Below are 20,200 nucleotides of genomic sequence, written 5' to 3' on the forward strand. Positions count from 1 at the left end.
TTAACCCCTCTGGACAGAAATACAGAAATACACCTACTGGGAGGAGAGGGAGTATTGAGATATTGAAGTGACATTGAGAGAATGGTGATGTTGTTCCAAGTCAGGATGGTGTGAGTTGGTTGGTAACTTGCAGATTGTAGTATTCCTACGCTTCTGCTGCCCTTGTCCTTCTGCGGGAGGGGCTGTGGTCTTGGAATGTATTAAAGGACCCTTGATGAACTGCTGCTGTGTATCTTGTAGATGGTCCACACTCCTCCAGTTCACAGTAGCAGCAGTGGATGGGGTGCTGATCCAAGCACTGGATAGTGCGTTCTGCCTTTGGCCTGTTATTGTAACCATGGTGTTGATATGGTTGGATGATTGGAGATAAACGTTTCTTGTTGATTAGTGATCCTTGGGACAGAGAATCTCTGGAACTTCTGTAGAATTCCAATCTTGATATGAGTTTGTCAGCTCCAATCCGGTAAAGTGCTGTCTGCACTCTCTCCAATACTGTTATCCCTAATTTAGGTACAGGACAGGGTTTCCTGTTTGAAAGCGCATTCTAACAAGTAACAAAATCTACCTCTATAGCGTTACCTTCATTTAGTTTTGCTAATACTGTTAGTGTGTGTTGAGAATGGCACATGTCTTTTGCCATTCTTCTGGGAACAAGGAGGCTGGGGGAGGGGTAGCAAGCTACAGGGAAAGAATGAAGTTGGAGTGTTGGGCTCCTGGCAGCCAATAGGTTTTCTGAACATTCTAGATTTGTTTAAAACACTGCTTTTCAGAACTAATTACAAACAGTACAGCTGTACTTGGTCCAAGCCATTAATATACATCTCCTTGCTTTACTCTATTCCAGTATATAATTAGTACTGGCTGACTACACATCTATATTCAGATATTGGTTCCTCTTCCTTTGAATATTGCTGCCAAAATCTGTGCTGTTGAAGCTTTTCATCTTGCACTCATCAGGACAAATATTATTAAAGGGAATAATTTATACTGCAGACTTCTGATTGGTTGATGAGTGAAGTCAAGGTATTGTAATGAAGAATATCCGTTGCAGCCAGAAGGACATTGCGTGTTTTTAACTAAGAAGCTTTGAAACTGCCATTCCATGGTTCACTTCCCAATCACTGTCTTGACCTGCCTGGTTTGCATTTTAAAAAACCAGAGTTAACTGCTCCCTGCTGCATTCTCTACAGAACACCAATTGGATTTATAAACCCTAGAGCACCATGCAACAGGTCAATTGTCATTCTATTTACTCCTTCCCTGAATTAAACCATCCCAAAACTGATCTGTGAACTGTTTGACAGCCAAATGCCATCTTTGCTTTTGAACAGTAATTAGCAGCCTACATCACAACTAAACTATAAACTCTCCCTGGGCTTTCTGTGCCATTGGAAACGTGTCTACCTCTTGAAAGCCTGGGGCTCTGAAGCGGAGGAAATTTCCTCAATAGTCACCAATACCCTTTTGATGCTAGAAACATGTATTATTCTGGTATGGCTTAAATCAAGAGTCTTTATATTTTCAGACAACATTTCTGCTTTGCAATTTTAGTCTAAAAGTTCATGGCTTGTCTGCATGTTAATCATATGACTTGTGATCTACAACACCCCCAACTGCCTCTTATTGGCTGTAACTAATTGTGGAAAGGTAGGTTCACCTGAACAAGGACACTACATATTGATAAGGAATGACCCTGGGTACAGCGGAGGCTGCCCAACTACAGTTAAAAATGGATGTAGTAATGACAGAAAGCTGTCAGGGACCAAACCAGCCTATGCGCTGGCTTAAATACCACAAAGGATAATCACCCAGATCTTGAGGAAGCGTGCAGGAAGAGTTTTTGACAGAATTTTTCAAGTTGAAAATGTTTTGCCTCCAGGCAGGAAGTGTAACTATTAAAAATATATACTGATGGAGGAACACTGGATGATTCAATCACCAGTGCAGCTCAAAATATATTTGAGAGCTGATCTTGGCAGCCCAAAGTTACCATTAGAATGAGACCACTTGCCTTGGTGTTGTGGAGCAGTCTGTACTGATGTTTGTAACAGGTCCGCAACCATCAGGTGGAGAATTTTGACAGAGGCCCCTGTTTGGTTTCAGGGCTATGAGCCTGTGGAGGAACCCATCCCCGTATCTCTTCTCAATCTCCCCACCTGCCTGGTGGGAGACGAAACAAATGGACTGGGAGGGGGGAAAGCAGTAATTAAAACCTGAAGACAGCCATGAGAATCAATTATCAAATATCAGCAAACATTTGAAGAAATGTATCATTGTAGTACGTACTTCCATTTTTGTGTAACACTCAAGACTTTTTTTTGGTACAACTCTAGGGTTTTCAGATTCTAAAGATGTCTTTATTAATCATAAGCCTGTTGGGTAGTAGGCAGATTATGGGGGCCAGGGGTGGGGAGAAGTGGTAATACCTGGATGGTTCTTTCAAATACCTGTGTGGGCAGATAAATGGCCTCAAGACTGCAGGATTATGTTACATCCCCATACAATATTTGTGCCTAAAAATGAGCCAAAAACTAGATCACATCATCTACAAATTCACAGCACAACAGTTAGCACTGCTGCTTCACAGTGCCAGGGACCTGGACTCGATCCCTGGCTTGGGTCACTGTCTGTGTGGAGTTTGTACATTTATGTCTGGGAGTAAACCCACACAGTCCAAAGATATGCAGGTTAGGTTGATGGGCAATTTTAGCATGGCCATTTAGTGTCCAGGGATGCATAGGTTAGAGTGATGAGTGGGTAAATGTGCAGGGATATGGGGGTTGGGCCTGGGTGGGATTGTGGTTGGTGCAGACTCGATGGGCTGAAGGGCCTCTTTCTGCACTGCAGCATTCTAATGATTCATTGATTGAAACTCAGGCAGTAGATCTGCATCTAAGGGGATCTATAGTGTTTTTTTATAAAAATAAAAGCCTGGATAAATCAGGATACAGTAGAGGCAATTTGAGGAACATGAAAACTAGGGCAACTGTTAGTATCTGCTGGTGAAGCTTAATTTGCAAATGAAAGGGACCTAAAGTACAAATACTTGTATCTTACTCTGAAGAATTGTACATCTACTATACTCAGCCAGCTGAAAACAAGACTGCATGGAAAATAATTCTACTCAACACCCAGGACACATTCATCTGAAGTTTATTTTTGTTCAGGGTCTACACTGTAGAATTTCACTACATTTGAGAAGCAATAGCTTTTGGTCTCTTCATGTACACTGTAGCCATCACCACCAGCAGGCACAGGGACACCATCATGAAGCCAATGGCTACTCCTTGCACAAGCCAAGCAGGAGATTCAGCAGCACCTAATGGAAGATTAGAAGACATTATATTCAAGAGAGCTCACAGGTGGACTATTGAAAAGTCTCTACTTACCACTTGCTTCATGCCGTTTCTTGGACTGAAGCCCCTCATCTTCCAGGATGATGGGGCCAGGAGCACTCACTAATGTTCCCTCATGGTCACGGGGACTCCTGCGTCTCTCTATTGGGAAGAGGTTATCAGACAGTTCAGAATAATCTTCCAAGATCCTCAGTGAGGAGCAGATTGTCTGCACTCAGCATTATGGATTATAATTTGCAGAGTTTGCCAATAGATGCTTAGCCCTCACTGATCACAACTTTTAGTGCAAAAATCCCACAATGGATGTTTTGTTCTGCCACACTGCACAAGCATTAGTGACATCACTTATCTGGTAAAGTCTGTCCCATCATATTGCCGTTAGAAACTAAGTTTCAGGGTCTAATATCTGAGCAATAAGTACTGAACAACTACTTGTAGAAAATCAAGATCTATTTATTAATGTTTAATATTTCAGTTTCTATTTGATTGACAATTCTTGTGACTGTTTATATATTGGTGACACTACAGCTCCCCACAGAATAAAATTCCATTACAAATTGTTACATAGTCACAGGACACTAACCAGATATTCCTTTCTTACAAAATCTGAATCAGAAATGTGCTTCATTGGCACAAACACAGATTAAACAAGAACTCACTTGGGCCACATTTGGGTGCACAGTCATCCTGAGCAGAGGGTGAGCAGACCCCAGCACTGCAGTGCAGGTAAACCTAGAATGGAAAGGAGACATTTTAGGGGGATCTTCATGTTCCTGGATGAACCAGGCTGTTAAGGAGCCAGGCACAAAGGGAGTCCAGGCTTGGATTTTTCTTGCTTACCTGTCCAGTCAGAGGCTGCTCTGACTCTCTGTCCAAGAAAACAAATGTTTTCAATTCAAACCGCTTGTGATGTGTTGGGAACTTCAGGCCAGAAAACATGACTGGGTGTAGGAGAGTCTGATAGTCATCACCCTCATAGGGACACCTGGAACAGTCAGCAAATGGTGTCAGAGCAGGGAGGGGGATTCAGTTGAGATATTGATGATTGTGCCAGAGTTGAACCCATTCTGTCAGTGAAAAATTCCCAATTTGTTGACTCCAATGTTCTAAGCTGGGTCACCATTTGGTTCAGTGTAGTGAGAATTCCATGTGGAATACTACAGAGGTCAAGAGTGTTTCTGACTGAGAGAAACTGAGCCTAAAGTGTATTGAAATGATTCACCACAAGTGGTACTTGCCATTTCCAATGATCTGACTGTAGATCACTAGGACCACTGGGGTAACAACACAGCAAGATTCCCAATTTAAAGAACTTGCCACTCTGACCTGAGAATTTAGTCATGGATGGCCACAAAAAGGCTGCCTACCATTTCCAGGTGATGTACACAAGTAGAAATAGCACATTTCCTTCATCTTGTGAAGGAGTTTCTGGAATAAGTTATTGGCCAGTACAATGGGTGCTGACTCTACAAGTAGCAAACGGTCACATGTTCCTGAAGGGAGCAAGAACATTTGGCCAAGTGCAGCCCATGTGACCTCCCTCAGACTGGAATTGCCAAGACCCTCTCCTTGGTGCAGTGTTCCCTCTCCCTGGTGGGTTTATGGTTACTGGGGTAAGGAAGAAGAGACAGGAAGCAGCCTTGTCATGTTTCTCCTTCACTGATGTCCAAAAGTGATTAGCCTTCCCATTCACACTCCTTACCCATCCACCAGCAGACTCCATTGCACCTCATGGTTTGGGGCTGGCACAGGAGTCACCCAGCAGTCATGCAGCCTCAGGACAAGAGTTGGGTCACTGCGACCCAGGACACGAACCTCCACAAACACTGCCTCCTGAAGGATTCTCCAAATGGGGTACTCACTGTCCACATACCATGATCTGTAGTCACCATCTGGGGGGCACACACACAAGAACCAGTCACTCCCTGTATGGATACATCCCCACTAATCCCATTCACCATTCCCCAGGGCAGCTCTACCTTTTGCTATTCGCAGTTCCAGTTTCAGAATCCCTTCTTCTGAAGCAGGAGGTGGTGGAGAAACCGTGTAAACTGTGACATTGATCTGTAAGCCAGTCTCTTGCCTCCCTCTGTACTTGCACTGGACGTGCAGGCTGCAGACAGACACAAGTAGTTGCAGCTTCATTCAGTAACACATCCCCTCCAATACCAACACCTCCCACCATCCTCCTACCCAAAGGTGCTGTCCCGAGTTATTGAGCCCAGCTTCCCAGTCTCAATCATCCTCTTGCCCAAGACGTCTGTTTCATAGACCAAGGTTCCATCTTCCTCCTGCAATGAAGAGGCTGCTTAATAAGAAGCTGGCTCACTTACTGGGAGAATGCCTTGACCCTTCAATACTCACCCGCTTGCTGGAGCCACAAGAGGTGACTGGAAAGCGGAAGGCCGCAAGTTGCCCGGTGGTTAGTTTAGGCTGGCACTCAGCCTCTTGTCCATCTTTCACATACAGGGATGACAGGTTGAGGGCAGGACGGGTCAGGTTCTTGGAGATCACGATGATGAAATGACCATCAGCTGTGCATGCTGCAAAGAGAATTTATTACCACTGCTCCTATTGGTGGGTAGGGGCCCCAATGACAAAGTGTTAAGTCTCAAAAAGATACAAATAATTAATTGTTGAATGGATGAGTGAGCACAGAACAGCAAGTTACTGGAACAACCCCAGTCTTCTAAAACTCAACATGCTGTTTTGCCAGTTACTCTACATGCACTGATATTCCAATACATACAGTCCCTCCCAGCTTCAGAATTGCCTCTGTTCGATAACAAGATACATTATGAGCTCAGTCAAAGGGAAAAAAAATGAAGCATTTGTCAAAGTTAGGAGGCTGGGAACACATAAAGCAAGTGCGGAATACAAGAAACTTAAGCAAGGAGCAAGATTAAAGAGAAAACAAGGCTGTTTACATAAAATGATTGAAGAAAATGTAACTGGATTGATTCTTAACTTTGCAGGTGACAGAAAGATTGGTGGATTTGCAGATAGCAATGAGGACTAGAGGATACAGATCAGTTGAAGACTTGGGCAGATGGAGTTTAATTGGGACAAATGTGATGTAATGCAGTTTGCAAGGTCTAATACAGATAGGAAATATATTGTAAATGGCAGAACCCTAAAGAGTATTGATAGGGAAAAGGTTCTGGATCTACAGGTCAAAGTAGCAATGGAGGTGAAGAAGGTAGTCAAGAAGGCTTACTTGCCTTCAGCCAGAGTATTGAGTTTAACAATTGACAAGTCATGTTGCAGCTTTATAGAAGCTTAGTGAGGCCACACTTGGAATATAGTGTTCAATTCTGGTCACCACACTACAAGTAGTACGTGTGGAGGCTTTGGAGAGGGTACAGAAAAGATTTACCAGGATGTTGCCTGGTATAAGAACATAAGAAATAGGAGCAGGAGTAGGCCATCCAGCCCTTCAAGCCTGCCCCGCCATTCAATAAGATCATGGCTGATCTGTCGTGTCTCAGTTCCACATTCCCACCCTCTCCCCATAACCCTTAATCCCCTCGCTTATCAAAAAGCCATCAACCCGCGTCTTAAAAATATTTAGCGAGGCAGCCTCCACCACTTCAACGGGCAGAGAATTCCAGAGATTCACCACCCTTTGAGTGAAGAAGTTCCTCCTCAACTCCGTTCTAAACCACCCCCCCCCCCTTTATCTTGAGGCTGTGCCCCCTAGTCCTACTGTCCTTTGAGCGGGAAGAGCCTCTCCACCTATATCCTATCAATCCCATTCATCTTATGTCTCAATGAGATCTCCCCTCATTCTTCTAAACTCTAACAAGTACAAGCCTAGTTTATTCAGCCTCTCCTCATAGCTCAACCCCGGTATCAGCCTAGTAAACCTCCTCTGCACTCCCTCCAAGGCCAAAATATCCTTGCGTAAATACGGCGACCAAAACTGCACACAGTACTCCAGCTGCAGCCTCACCAATGCCCTATACAGCTGCAGCAAGACCTCCCTACTTTTATATTCAATCCCCCTCGCTATGATGGCCAGCATCCCATTAGCCTTCCTGACCACCTGCAGGCTGGGTTTTTGCAACTCATGCACAAGGACCCCGAGGTCCCTCTGTACCGTCGCCTGCTGCAGTTTTTCACCCCGTAAGTAATATTCCTTCCTACCATTATTCCTACCAAAGTGGACCACCTCGCATTAGCTACGAGGAGGGGTTGGAGAAACTTGGTGTGTTCTCACTGGAGCGAGAGGGGTTGAGGGGAGACCTGATAGAAGTCTACAAGATTGAGAGAGATGGCTGGAGTGGATAGTCCCAGCGTGGAAGAGTCAGTTACCAGGGGGCATAGGTTTAAGGCAGAAGACAATTTTTAGAGAGGAGGCAGATTTTTAAAAAAAAACCAGATGATAGCAGTGTGTGCCTGGAACTCATTGCCAGGGGAGATAGTGGAACCAGATATGGTAGTAACTTTTAAGGGGCATCTTGACAAGTACATGACTAGGATGGGAAGAGAGGGATTTGGTCCCCAGAAGGATAGGGGGTTTTAGTTCAGTCAGGCAACATGGTCAGTGCATATTTGGAGGACCAGTTTTTGCACTGTAATTTTCTTTGTTCTATCCCCACCACCAAAATACATCACATCACCATCAAATGCCATCAGCCTTGACTACCCATTCTGCTGATCTGTTATTACAGGACTCTCTCCCATTCTTCATTGAATGAAGTCTCCATAGTCAGTATCCACAACATTCCCTGCATCAACCTTCTGTTATTTCAAAATGCCCACAGAGTCATTGTCACTCCTTGATTCTCAAAAGTACCTGTTAGTATCCATAGAATCCCAACAGTGCTAAAGGAGGCCATTCAGCCCATCAAATCTGCACTGACCACAATCCCACCCAGGCCCAATCCCTACAACCTACCCATTTACCCCACTAACCCCCTGACACTAGGGTCAATTTAGCACAGGCAGGCAATCAACATAGCCTGCTCATCTTTGGACTGCAGGAGGAAACCCATACAGACATGGGGAGAACATGCAAACTCCACAGACAGCAACCCAAGCCAGAAATCAAACCTGGGTCCCTGGCAGTGAGTCAGCACCTGTTAACTTCTTAATAAAATCTCAATCTAACAACTGACAGGTACAACCTGCACTGTTACACTGAGGGTATCACATTTGATCTACTCCAATCCTCCCAACACCTCACCCATATCCTGGGGAGGAGAGATTGTGGCAAAACCCTTCCACCATCATCACTTCCCCCAACAAGTTGAGCTACAAACCATCCAGAGCAAGTGACCCATCTGTGCCAAGCACAGCCAGCCTCACTGTCACACCAGTGTATCAGATTCTTCATTAATAGAGCAAACGTGCAAGTTTTGTCCTGCACCTTTGTCCCCAATAAGACCCATTGCACTTCTTTCACACTGGTAATAGGAGTAAATATTACCAAACTGAAGCACATTTGCTGATCCCATGCCGGAGATTCTCTCTAACTCCAGTCACAAAGCCTCCCACCTTCAGAACCCGGTCTAAAACCATCCAAACCACTCAGTTAGCTCCTTCACTCAAGCTGAGGATTCCCTCCGTTCCTACACTTCACACAGTGAGGCAGCAACAAATACCCCATTTCCCAGTTAGATTCTCTCCTCTCTCTGTCTCCACTAGACTGGGGAGATGTGGGGGGTGAGTCTTGTTGTTACCTGGGCTCTTTCTCAGACTGGAGAAACAGCGATGGGGGCTGGAGCTCCGGGGATCAAAGCAGCAACCCTGGCGGATACACTCAGCGCTGCTGATCCCGGAGTGACCGCACTCAAATCTCCAGCCTGCCTCTGGGACACAAACATCATCCCTCCCCAGGAGTAGCGGCTGGCCTGAGAGTGAGGAGGCGGCCAGGAAGCAGAGAGCCCAAGAAAGCAGCCAAGCTCCCATCCCGGCCAGTGAATCAGGACAATCACTTCCCGCAAACACCAGCCCGTTTTCTAGCCGGGAATCCAGCTGCAATCCCATTGCAGAGGCTCCCTGTCCCACGGGATACTCGGGAAGCGATTCCACATCTTCAATCAGCTCCAATTCCCCCTCATTGTTTCGGGGGGGTCAAAGGAGAAGGGAAGGAGGGGAGAAGGGCAGGAAGGGGTGGGTTGGAGGGGGGAATGGGTGAAGACCCTCTCTGCCCAGGTGTCAGGGTGGGGTCAGAGAGGGAATGAGGGAGGGTGGGATAGGGTGGGGGGGTCAGGTGCGCTCTCCCGGGAGTTAGAGAGGGAGAGAGGAGGTTGGAAGAGCAGGAGGGAGGATGAGGGACAGGGCACTGAGGAGGGTCAGTGCCCCAGTCAGGAGGAATGGGGGGGGGTGCCTGCATTGGGGGCAGCAGCAGTGGGTGGGGGGACTTCACTCCTTCCTCCCTCCTGTAGTTGGTAAAAAGAAACTCTCTGTGTGTCTCCCTCTCTCCCCCCAGGGAGGGAGCACCCTCCAGCAGCCGAACAGCAGGTAGGCGATGGCTCCTCCTCCTTCCCTCCCTCCTTCTGGTTCGAACTCAACAATTCTGCAGGAGAATCCTCCACACAAACTCTCTGCCTCTTTTAGGGCAAAGCAAACAAATTAACTCAGGGACAAAGTAAAAGGGGCAGCTCCCCAAAAGGAGGGGGGAATGGCCCGAACAGAAACAAAGTGCAAAGGAAACTTAAAACATTAAATCATAATGTGATTGTTGGGGTCTGTAATGCACCCCAACCCCTGCGGTGCCCAACGGGCTCGTAAGGTGTCATCTGCGCCCGCGGACACTGCATGCTCCCTCTCCAGGGACACCTGGCCATGAACGTAGCTGCGATAGAGGGGCAGACAGTTGGGATGGACACCACCCCCCCCACCCCGATCGCCCGCTGCCTGGACCTGTTAATGGTGCGTTTCACCAGGCCCAGGAGCAGGTTCATGAGGAGGTCACCATCCCGACCCTCCCCTCTCCGCACCGGGTGTCCGGAGATCAGGAGCGCGGGACTGAAGTGCAAACAAAACATCAATAAAATGTTCTTCAGGAAAACAAAAAGAGACAGCGACCTAAAACACAAAACGTAGACATGGTCCACGGACTCCACAAGGCCACAGAAGGGGCAAGCGTGGGAGCCCCTGAGCCTATATAACTTACGGTTGTGTGAGACTGCTGCGTGTAACACCCTCCAGCCCAGGTCCCCATGATAATTGGGGGAGATCCCGCTGTAGAGGGACCTCCACTGGGGACCTCCACCGCCCGGCGGCAACACGGCCCACCAAGGTGTACCGGGCAATGAGCAAGGGGAATTGGAGCCTCCCTGTGGGATTTGGAAGTTAGATTTAGGGGAATATAGAATGACATCAGCATATAGTGCAGTCCACTGGTTCCCAACCCTCCAGGATTGGCCTGGACTCTCCAGGAATTGAGGATCAAATCTCCAGGACACTGCTGTGTCCAACCCTGGAGAACAATCAGAAAGATTGGCTTCTTTTCCCAGTTCTCTTTATTAAATGGAGCTCTGTGTGCTCTCCTGGGTATTTTGTCAGGAGGGCAGTCTTCAATGATTTAAGTCATTGGGGAGAACCACAGCTACTGTCTGAGTTCCCTGCAAAGACCCGTTGCACAATGGCCATCGCCAGTGAGGAATCTGTTGCCCAATGTTGGAGTGAGAGGCTGAAGCTGGGTGGATTCTGTGGTGAGGAGGTGTATTTTAATGGTGATGTGTTGATTCCATTCCAGCTGCCACAGGGTCCCTGTGATTATTCCTTGGCACCAGGTTGGCATGATGGGCAGTGTGAGCAGCAGGTGGATTGGTAAGGTCCATGTGTAGTGCCAGTCTTGGGTTAATGTACACCTTCTCCAGGAGCTTTCTTGTTGCAGTTGCCCTGTTTATATAAGGGGGCGGGGGTGCGGAAGGAAGTGGGATGTTGCTCAGGACTGGGAGGAAGAGAGTTGGGTTGTTTGGAGGGTACCTGAGATGATGTGCATTGATGTGTTTAGTCAGTTCACAAAACACTGACAACAAGGACTTGTAACAAACAGTAGTTTATTAGCTTAACGTTTATTTATTAGTCACAAGTAAGGCTTACATTAACACTGCTATGAAGTTACTGTGAAATTTCCTAGCTGCCACATTCCGGCGTGCGTTCAGGTCGGTGCACTGAACAAGCACATCTTTCAAACTTTGGGAGGAAACTGGAGCACCCAGAGGAAACCCCCAGACACTGGGAGAACGTGCAAACTCCATACAAACATTGAACCCTGGAGCTGTGAAGCAGCAGTACCACCCACATATTGTTATTCGATAATAACCCTTTGTCTTGAAATCCTAATGAGTTGACTTCAGTGTCATTGCACTGGCGACAAGGAAAAGCTTTGTCAGTCACTCTGTACAGCTTGAAGGGTGCGTATCAAAACTACAAAGAGACAGATCCATATGCCATATAGAAATTCCTTTAATTAGAAAGGCTGAGAGACATTTGACCCCAAAGAGGAAAAGTGGAGTTTGTTTATTGAAAGGCTGTATTATATCTTTGTAGCAAGTGAGATCATAGTGGAGAAAAACAAAAGATGAATCTACTCAGTTCATGGCTGAATAGGGCATAGACCAGTGAGGATTCTAACTCTGCCTAATGCTACAGATCGTCAAAATGGTCAAAGGTAATTTTGACTCCCAATCATCAAGTTCGGGTATAAATTTGATTCTTCAGTCTAGCAGCCATAGGAGACCATCCCCAGTTTCGTGGCCAGATTAAAGTAAATTTATTTATTTGTCAGTCATAAGGCAGCTTACATTAACACTACAATGAAGTTACTGTGAAAATCCTGTAGTCAAACCCCAGCACTTGTTTGGGAACACTATTGAGAATTTCGCATAGTCAATCCATCTAACCAACACGTCTTTCAGACTGTGGGAGGAAACCGGAGCACACGCAAGCACAGGGAGAATGTGCAAACTCCCACAGATCCAAGCCAGAGATCCAAGCTGGGTCCCTGTAACTACGCAGCAGAAAGTGTTAGTCACTGAGCTGACACCTACTTCTGAGCCTGTGGAGGAATCCATCCCTTTAAAAAAACCCACCAAGATTGATTAACACTCTTGCATCTCAATCTTTCTCCTTCTACCACCCATCTGGTGGAAGGAGAAATCAAGGGGGCTGGGAGGAAGCAGTAATTAAAACTTGCAGACAGCTATTTATCAGCAAACATTTGATAGGAAACCTGCATCATTGCATGATCATTCTTTCAAAGAATGAAGGCCAATACAACACAACAGGCCATTCATCCTTCCAAACCTGCACTGATGATGCCCAACTAAAACTCTATGAACTTATGGAGTCCCTGTTCCTCCATTCCCATCTTATTTGTCTAGTTGCCCTTAAAATGAAACTATTGTGCCTGCTTCCACCACCTCCCCAGGCATTCAACACAGTTTGTATTGCACATCTCTAAACTGTTCCCTACACACCTTAAAACTGATGTCCCCAGTGTCTTTTTTAACCCTCCCCCAGTTATTCTTGGATTTCTGCATAGTGCCTGTGGCTATTCTAAAATCTGGGAGTTTTCAAATTCTTAGCATGGCTCTGGTACTCATGCTCTTGTCCACTATCTAACCCAGGGCTATGGGACAGGGAGACAGCACTACCTGGATTGTGCTTTCAAATAGCTGTTTGGGGGCAGGTGAATGGCCTTTGAGGCTGCAGGTTGTGTCACAGCCTCTGATACAGGCTGTAGTAGAGGCAATTTGAGTAAATTAAAACTCTGGTAGCTATGTTAGAATCTGCTTAATTTGCAAATACTTCTGTATCTTGCCTTGAAACAGGTGTCTAAAATCCTTAGCCAACTGAAAACAAGGTTTTATTGCAAATAATTCTACTCAACATCCAGGACATGTTCATTTCAGGTTTATTTTTGGTCAGATTCTACACTGCTCAATTTCACCACATTTGAGAAGCAACAGCTCTTGGTCTCTTCATGTACACTGTAACCATCACCACCAGCAGGCACAGAGACACCATCATGAAGCCAATGGCTACTCCTTGCACAAGCCAAGCACGAGATTCAGCAGCACCTAATGGAAGATTAGAAGACATTATATTCAAGAGAGCTCACAGGTGGACTATTGAAAAGTCTCTACTTACCACTTGCTTCATGCTGTTTCTTGGACTGAAGCCCCTCATCTTCCAGGATGATGGGGCCAGGAGCACTCACTAATGTTCCCTCATGGTCACGGGGACTCCTGCGTCTCTCTGAAGAAAGAAGAGAGTTCAGACCCAATACAGATTAATTTTCCAAGATCCTCAGTGATTATGATCAGATTGCTGATGCTCACTGCCTATTATGGATTGTAATTTGCAGAGTTTTACTAATCATAGAACCCTACAGTGCAAAAAGATGCACTGAACAATCCCACCCAACCCCTACCCCCATATCCCTACACATTATACCCACTAATCCCTCTACCCTACAAATCCCTGGACACTGAGGGATAATTTCTTAGCCTGGCCAATCAACCTAATCTGCACATCTTTGGACTGTGGGAGGAAACTGGAGCACCCAGAGAAAACCCACACTGACATGGGGAGAATGTGCAAACTCCACACAGATGACCTGAGCTGGGAATCAAACCAAGGACCCTGGAGCTGTGAAGCAGCAGTGCTAACCACTGTGCTGCCCTCAAATGCCTAACCCTCAATCTGACCACAATTTAGTGTCAGTGCTGAAATCCTGCTGTCTTGCTTGTGCAGTGTGGCAAAGCATCAGTGAAGTCAATTATCTGGTAAATACTTTCCTGATGTGGAGATGCTGGCATTGGACTGGGGTAACAGTAAGTAGTCTCCAATACCAGGAGAAAGTCTAGTGTTACTAGGGGGCATAAATACAAGGTTTGTGGTGGGAGATATGGGAGGGATGTCAGAGGTAGATTCTTCACCCAGAGAGTGGCTGGGGTGTGGAATAGACTGCCTGCTGAGATAGTGGAGTCAGACACTTTAGAAACTTTCAAGTGGTTATTGGATAGGCACATGGAGCACACCAGCATTATAGGGAGTGGGATAGCTTGATCTCAGGATTGGACACAGCTCAGCACAACATTGAGGGTCAAAGGGCCTGTACTGCTCTATGGCCAGCAGGATTATTTGGTAGTAAACGCCACTAGCTTTCAGAGTGCTGCTCCTTTGTCAGGTGAGTGGGGAGTTCAGACCACAAAACATGCCCTGTTTGTGGTAGAGGAGCTGTTGATGCTGAGGGATAGAGGAATCCCCCAGTCACAGCACACTAACCAGATATTCCATTCAAACATCATCTCTGCCTGTCTTAATGAAGCATCATCCTGATTCAGGAGACATCAAACAAGAACTCACTTGGGACACATTTGGGTGCACAGTCATCCTGAGCAGAGGGTGAACAGACCCCAGCACTGCAGTGCAGATAAACCTAGAATGGAAAGGAGACATTTTAGGGGGATCTTCATGTTCCTGGATGAACCAGGCTGTTAAGGGGGTCTTGGCTTGGATTGTTCTTGCTTACCTGTCCAGTCAGAGGCTGCTCTGACTCTCTGTCCAAGAAAACAAATGTTTTCAGTTCAAACCGCTTGTGATGTGTTGGGAACTTCAGGCCAGAAAATATGACTGGGTGTAGGAGAGTCTGATAGTCATCACCCTCATAGGGACACCTGGAACAGTCAGCAAATGGTGTCAGAGCAGGGAGGGGGATTGAGTTCATGAATTGGACAATTGTTAGTTTAGCCTCTTAAGGTCAAATCAAATAAACTCAAATTAAATTCAGACAAAGTAAAAGGAGCAGCTTTGCAAAAGGAAAGGGAACAGCCTGAACAAAACCAAAATACATAAGAAAATTTGTAATTTTCATAAATGACCTGGATGAGGAAGTGGAGGGATGGGTTGGCAAGTTTGCTGGTGTCATGAAGGTTGATAGTGTTGTGGATAGTCTGGAGGGACGTCAGAAGTTGCAGCGAGACAGATAGGATGCAAGGCTGGCTGGAGAAGTGGCAGATGGACTTCAACCCCGATAAATGTGTAGTGGTCCATTTTGGCAGGTCAAATGGGATGAAGGAGTACAATATCAAGGGTAGGACTCTTAGTGCAGAGGATCAGAAGGACCTTGGGGTCTGGGTCCACAGTGTTCTTAAATCAGCCTCACAGGTAGAGGATGTGGTTAAGGCGGCGTATGGTGTACTGGCCTTCATCAATCATGGGATTGAGTTTAGGAGTCGGGAGGTAATGCTGCAGCTTTGTAAGACCCCAGTCAGACCCCACCTGGAGTACTGTGCTCGGTTCTGGTCACCTCATTACAGGAAGGATGTGGAAGCTATAGAAAGGGTGCAGTGGAGATTTACAAGGATGTTGCCTGGATTGTGTGGCATACATTATGAGGATAGGCTGAGGGAGCTCAGTCTTTTCTTCTTGGAGAGACAAAGGATGACAGGTGACCTGGTAGAGATGTACAAGATGTTGAGACGTGGAGATGGGTGGATTCTCAGGCTTTTTCTCCAAGGCTGCAATGGTTGCTATGAGAGGACACAGGTTTAAGATGCTGGGGAGTAGATATAGGGGAGATGTTAGGGGCAAGTTTTTCCACTTGGGGTGGTGGGTGAGTGGAAGCGGCTGCTGTCGGTGCTGGAGGCAAATTCAATAGGGTCTTTCAAGAGACTTCTGGATGAGTACATGAGACTTAATAGAATTGAGGGTTATATATAAGCCTAGTAGGTAGGGATATCAGTGCAACTTGTGGGCTGAAGGACCTGTTTGTGCTGTAGTTTTTCATAGAATGTAGAAACTTAAATGTCAAGTTAAAATGTAATTAAGGTCAATAATGCACACACCAGCCTCTGGTGCCCAATGGGCACAGAACAACAAATATTCAATTCGTTTGAATGTTTTCCAATTAGTTTACTCCATTGTTCTAAGCCAGCTCACCCATTTGGCTCAGGGTAGCGAGAATTCCATGTGGAAATTACTGGAGATCAAAACATGGTGACTGAGAAGCTAAAGTGTGCTAAGATGCTGAAATGATCAAATTAAGGGGAATTTGTGATTTACAGTGGTCTGACTGTAGAACACCAGAACCACAAGGTAACAAACCAGAAATTCCCAGTTTAAAGAACTTGCCACTCATTGACCTGCACCTGAAGAATGGAGCCATGGCAGGGCCATAAGCAGCTGCAGATGTTGCACAGGACATCAGGAAGTAGAAATAGCAAGCACATTTCTTTCATCTTGCTAAAGACTAGTTTCTGGAATATATTGACAGGCACAATGGGTGCTGTCTCTACAAATCAGCAAGAGGTCACAGGTTCCTGAAGGGAGCAGGTCCATTTTGCTAGTCTGGCTCATGTGACTTCCCTCGCGAGAATTACCCAGTATTGGAGCAAAGTTCCTTTTCCTGGTGTGTTTATGGTTATTGGGGCAAGGGGGGGGGTGGTGGGGGATGTGGGGAAAGAGACAGAAAGCAGCCTCATGTTTCTCCTTCACCGATGTCCAAAAGCCATTAGCCTTCCCATTCACACTCCTTACCCATCCACCAGCAGACTCCATTGCACCTCATGGTTTGGGGCTGGCACAGGAGTTGCCCAGCAGTCATGCAGCCTCAGGACAAGCGTTGGGTCACTGCGACCCAGGACACGAACCTCCACAAACACTGCCTCCTGAAGGATTCTCCAAATGGGGTACTCACTGTCCACATACCATGATCTGTAGTCACCATCTGAGAGACACACACACACAAGAACCAGTCACTCCCTGGATGGATACATCCCCACTAATCCCATTCACCATTCCCCAGGGCACCTCTACCTTTTGCTATTTGCAGTTCCAGTTTCAGAATCCCTTCTTCTGAAGCAGGAGGTGGTGGAGAAACTGTGTAAACTGTGACATTGATCTGTAAGCCAGTCTCTTGCCTCCCTCTGTACTTGCACTGGACGTGCAGGCTGCAGACAGACACAAGTAGTTGCAGCTTCATTCAGTAACACATCCCCTCCAATACCAACAACTCCCACCATCCTCCTACCCGAAGGTGCTGTCCCGAGTTATTGAGCCCAGCTTCCCAGTCTCAATCATCCTCTTGCCCAAGACATCTGTTTCATAGACCAAGGTTCCATCTTCCTCCTGCAATGAAGAGGCTGCTTAATAAGAAGCTGGCTCATTTACTGGGAGAATGCCTTGACCCTTCAATACTCACCCACTTGCTGGAGCCACAAGAGGTGACTGGAAAGCGGAAGGCCGCAAGTTGCCCGGTGGTTAGTTTAGGCTGGCACTCAGCCTCTTGTCCATCTTTCACATACAGGGACGACAGGTTGAGGGCAGGACGGGTCAGGTTCTTGGAGATCACGATGATGAAATGACCATCAGCTGTGCACACTGCAAAGAGAATTTATTACCACTGCTCCTATTGGTGGTTAGGGGCCTCAGATCATTGAGGAAGTGTTAACTCAAAAAGCTATATAAACAACTATTATTGGTAGTAGTAATGAACAACAATCAATGAAGTTATTGGAACAAGTCCAGTCTTGTCAAGCCCAACAGTTACTCAATGTGCACCGATATTCACACTGATGCACAAGCAGTGTCCCCCAGCCCCTGCAGACTTCAGAATTGTCTTGATCCCCATTACCAAAATACATCACCTCCCCATCAAATGCCATCAGCCTTGTCAGCACATTCTGCTGACCTCCTGTTATTACAGGACTCCCCCATTCATTATCCAGCCTTTATGCTGCTTGCATCTCATGCTTTCCATAGCCAGCATCCACTCTATTCCATTAAATAACCTTCTGTTACATCAACATATCCAGCACAACATCTTTGCACTCCTTGATTCTCAAGTGCCTGTTTTTCCCTTTATAAAATCTCAATCCTTACCACTGACAGGTAACACACCCATATCTTGGGAGGGATGATGTCAAGAAAACCCTTCCACCATCTCCACCTCCACAAACTGAGCTGCAAGCCATCCAGACCAGGTGACCCATCTACCCCAAGCACAGCCAGACTCAGTTGTCACTCCAGTATCTCAGATTCTAGCTCATTAACAGTGAATGTTCAAGCTTTACCCTACACCTTTGTGAAGGTGCAATGGGTCTTACTGGGGGACAATGGTCAGAGGCTCAAGTTGCTTTGTTGACTGCTACTTTGCAGCCAATCCACGTGAGCTGATTTTCACATAGCAATTACACCTCCCCAGCAATGCCACTTTTCTGTTGAGTCAAGAACAAACTAATTGAGGAGGTTCTCCTAAATGATTACCATCCAATCCCCAGGATTTCCCTGGGGATGTTGTTCCTTTACTGCTCTGGCTATTTGGAGGTCTACAGAATACTCCAAGTCACATCATTGCACAAACATGATCTACACTCACTCAGTTTAGGTGACCAATCACAGGCTTAGCTAACCAAAAGCAAATCTCAGCAGGTTTGACAGTCTCTGAGGGGAGAAAGGCGCTGATGTTCCGAGTCCAGAGCTTTGACAAAGAGTCACGGACTCAGAACATCAGCTCTTTTCTCTCCTTACAGATACTGTCAGACCTGAGATTTTCCAGCATTCTGTTTTGTTTCCAGATTCCAGCATCCACAGACATGGCTAAACAGGCCCACTGGGATGTCTCAGAGTGAGCACTATCAGTATAGGGTCACTCATTGTGGAACTAGGGTAAATATTACCAAACTGAAGCACATTTGCTGATCTCATGCCGGAGATTCTCTCTAACTCCAGTCACAGAGCCTCCCACCTTCAGAACTCGGTCTAAAACCATCCAAACCACTCAGTCAGCTCCTTCACTCAAGCTGAGGATCCCCTCCGTTCCTACACTTCACACAGTGAGGCAGCAACAAATGCCCCATTTCCCAGTTAGATTCTCTCCTCTCTCTGTCTCCACTAGACTGGGGGGGATGTGGGGGTGAGTCTTGTTGTTACCTGGGCTCTTTCTCAGACTGGAGAAACAGCGATGGGGGCTGGAGCTCCGGGGATCAAAGCAGCAACCCTGGCGGATACACTCAGCGCTGCTGATCCCGGAGTGACCGCACTCAAATCTCCAGCCTGCCTCTGGGACACAAACATCATCCCTCCCCAGGAGTAGCGGCTGGCCTGAGAGTGAGGAGGCGGCCAGGAAGCAGAGAGCCCAAGAAAGCAGCCAAGCTCCCATCCCGGCCAGTGAATCAGGACAATCACTTCCCGCAAACACCAGCCCGTTTTCTAGCCGGGAATCCAGCTGCAATCCCATTGCAGAGGCTCCCTGTCCCACGGGATACTCGGGAAGCGATTCCACCTCTTCAATCAGCTCCAATCCTCAGCCTCTCTCCAGCTCCCAATCACACTTTAGCGAATGCGCCCGGGGAAAGAAAGTTTGACTTGGAGCCGCTCTGCGGGATTTGAGAATTAGATTTAGGGGAATATAGAATGACATCAGCATATAGTGCAGTCCACTGGTTCCCAACTCTCCAGGAATTGAGGATCAAATCTCCAGGACACTGCTGTGTCCAACCCTGGAGAACAATCAGAAAGATTGGTTTCTTTTCCCAGTTCTCTTTACTAAATGGAGCTCTGTGTGCCCTCCTGGGTTTTTTGTCAGGAGGGCAGTCTTCAATGATGTGAGTCATTGGGGAGAACCACAGCTACTGTCTGAGTTCCCTGCAAAGACCCATTTGTGCCAACCCGTTGCACAATGGCCATCGCCAGTGAGGAATCTGTTGCCCAATGTTGGAGTGAGAGGCTGAAGCTGGGTGGATTCTGTGGTGAGGAGGTGGATTTTAATGGTGATGTGTTGATTCCATTCCAGCTGCCACAGGGTCCCTGTGGTTATTCCTTGGCACCAGGTTGGCATGATGGGCAGTGTGAGCAGCAGGTGGATTGGTAAGGTCCAT

The 20,200-nt window shown here is 46.7% G+C and overlaps 2 protein-coding genes across 2 annotated transcripts; both read right to left on the reverse strand.

Moving 5' to 3' along the window:
* Nucleotides 1–3,168: 3,168 nt before the first annotated feature.
* Nucleotides 3,169–9,360, reverse strand: LOC145358654 (zona pellucida sperm-binding protein 4-like). The gene is made up of 9 exons (XM_080212869.1): nucleotides 9,041–9,360; nucleotides 5,721–5,899; nucleotides 5,550–5,647; nucleotides 5,336–5,469; nucleotides 5,059–5,248; nucleotides 4,197–4,341; nucleotides 4,016–4,088; nucleotides 3,390–3,497; nucleotides 3,169–3,319 (listed from the first exon to the last, which is right to left on the reverse strand). The coding sequence occupies exons 1-9, from the start codon at nucleotides 9,345–9,347 to the stop codon at nucleotides 3,189–3,191; spliced, it is 1,365 nt and encodes a 454-aa protein (XP_080068995.1). The 5' UTR covers nucleotides 9,348–9,360; the 3' UTR covers nucleotides 3,169–3,188.
* Nucleotides 9,361–13,262: 3,902 nt separating this feature from the next.
* LOC145358680 (zona pellucida sperm-binding protein 4-like) lies at nucleotides 13,263–19,573 on the reverse strand. The gene is made up of 9 exons (XM_080212903.1): nucleotides 19,254–19,573; nucleotides 17,524–17,702; nucleotides 17,353–17,450; nucleotides 17,139–17,272; nucleotides 16,860–17,049; nucleotides 14,854–14,998; nucleotides 14,688–14,760; nucleotides 13,467–13,574; nucleotides 13,263–13,396 (listed from the first exon to the last, which is right to left on the reverse strand). Exons 1-9 carry the CDS (start codon nucleotides 19,558–19,560, stop codon nucleotides 13,263–13,265), a joined length of 1,368 nt encoding a protein of 455 aa, XP_080069029.1. The 5' UTR covers nucleotides 19,561–19,573.
* Between the last annotated feature and the right edge of the window lie 627 nt (nucleotides 19,574–20,200).

This window comes from Carcharhinus amblyrhynchos, chromosome 26 (assembly GCF_965287045.1).
Source record: "Carcharhinus amblyrhynchos chromosome 26, sCarAmb.v2.hapA, whole genome shotgun sequence".
NCBI classification, from domain to species: Eukaryota; Metazoa; Chordata; class Chondrichthyes; order Carcharhiniformes; family Carcharhinidae; genus Carcharhinus; species Carcharhinus amblyrhynchos.

Excerpts from the sequence above, each read along its gene's own strand:
- LOC145358654 (XM_080212869.1), bottom strand. The coding sequence starts at position 9,347 with ATGGGATTGCAGCTGGATTCCCGGCTAGAAAACGGGCTGGTGTTTGCG. Across the intron at positions 5,648-5,720 it reads CTTGTGGCTCCAGCAAGCGG|GAGGAAGATGGAACCTTGGT; the intron begins GTGAGTATTGAA and ends TCTTCATTGCAG. Across the intron at positions 3,498-4,015 it reads TGCACCCAAATGTGGCCCAA|AGAGACGCAGGAGTCCCCGT; the intron begins GTGAGTTCTTGT and ends TCTTCCCAATAG.
- LOC145358680 (XM_080212903.1), bottom strand. The coding sequence starts at position 19,560 with ATGGGATTGCAGCTGGATTCCCGGCTAGAAAACGGGCTGGTGTTTGCG. Across the intron at positions 17,703-19,253 it reads CAGTCTGAGAAAGAGCCCAG|TGTGCACAGCTGATGGTCAT; the intron begins GTAACAACAAGA and ends TTCTCTTTGCAG. Across the intron at positions 17,451-17,523 it reads CTTGTGGCTCCAGCAAGTGG|GAGGAAGATGGAACCTTGGT; the intron begins GTGAGTATTGAA and ends TCTTCATTGCAG.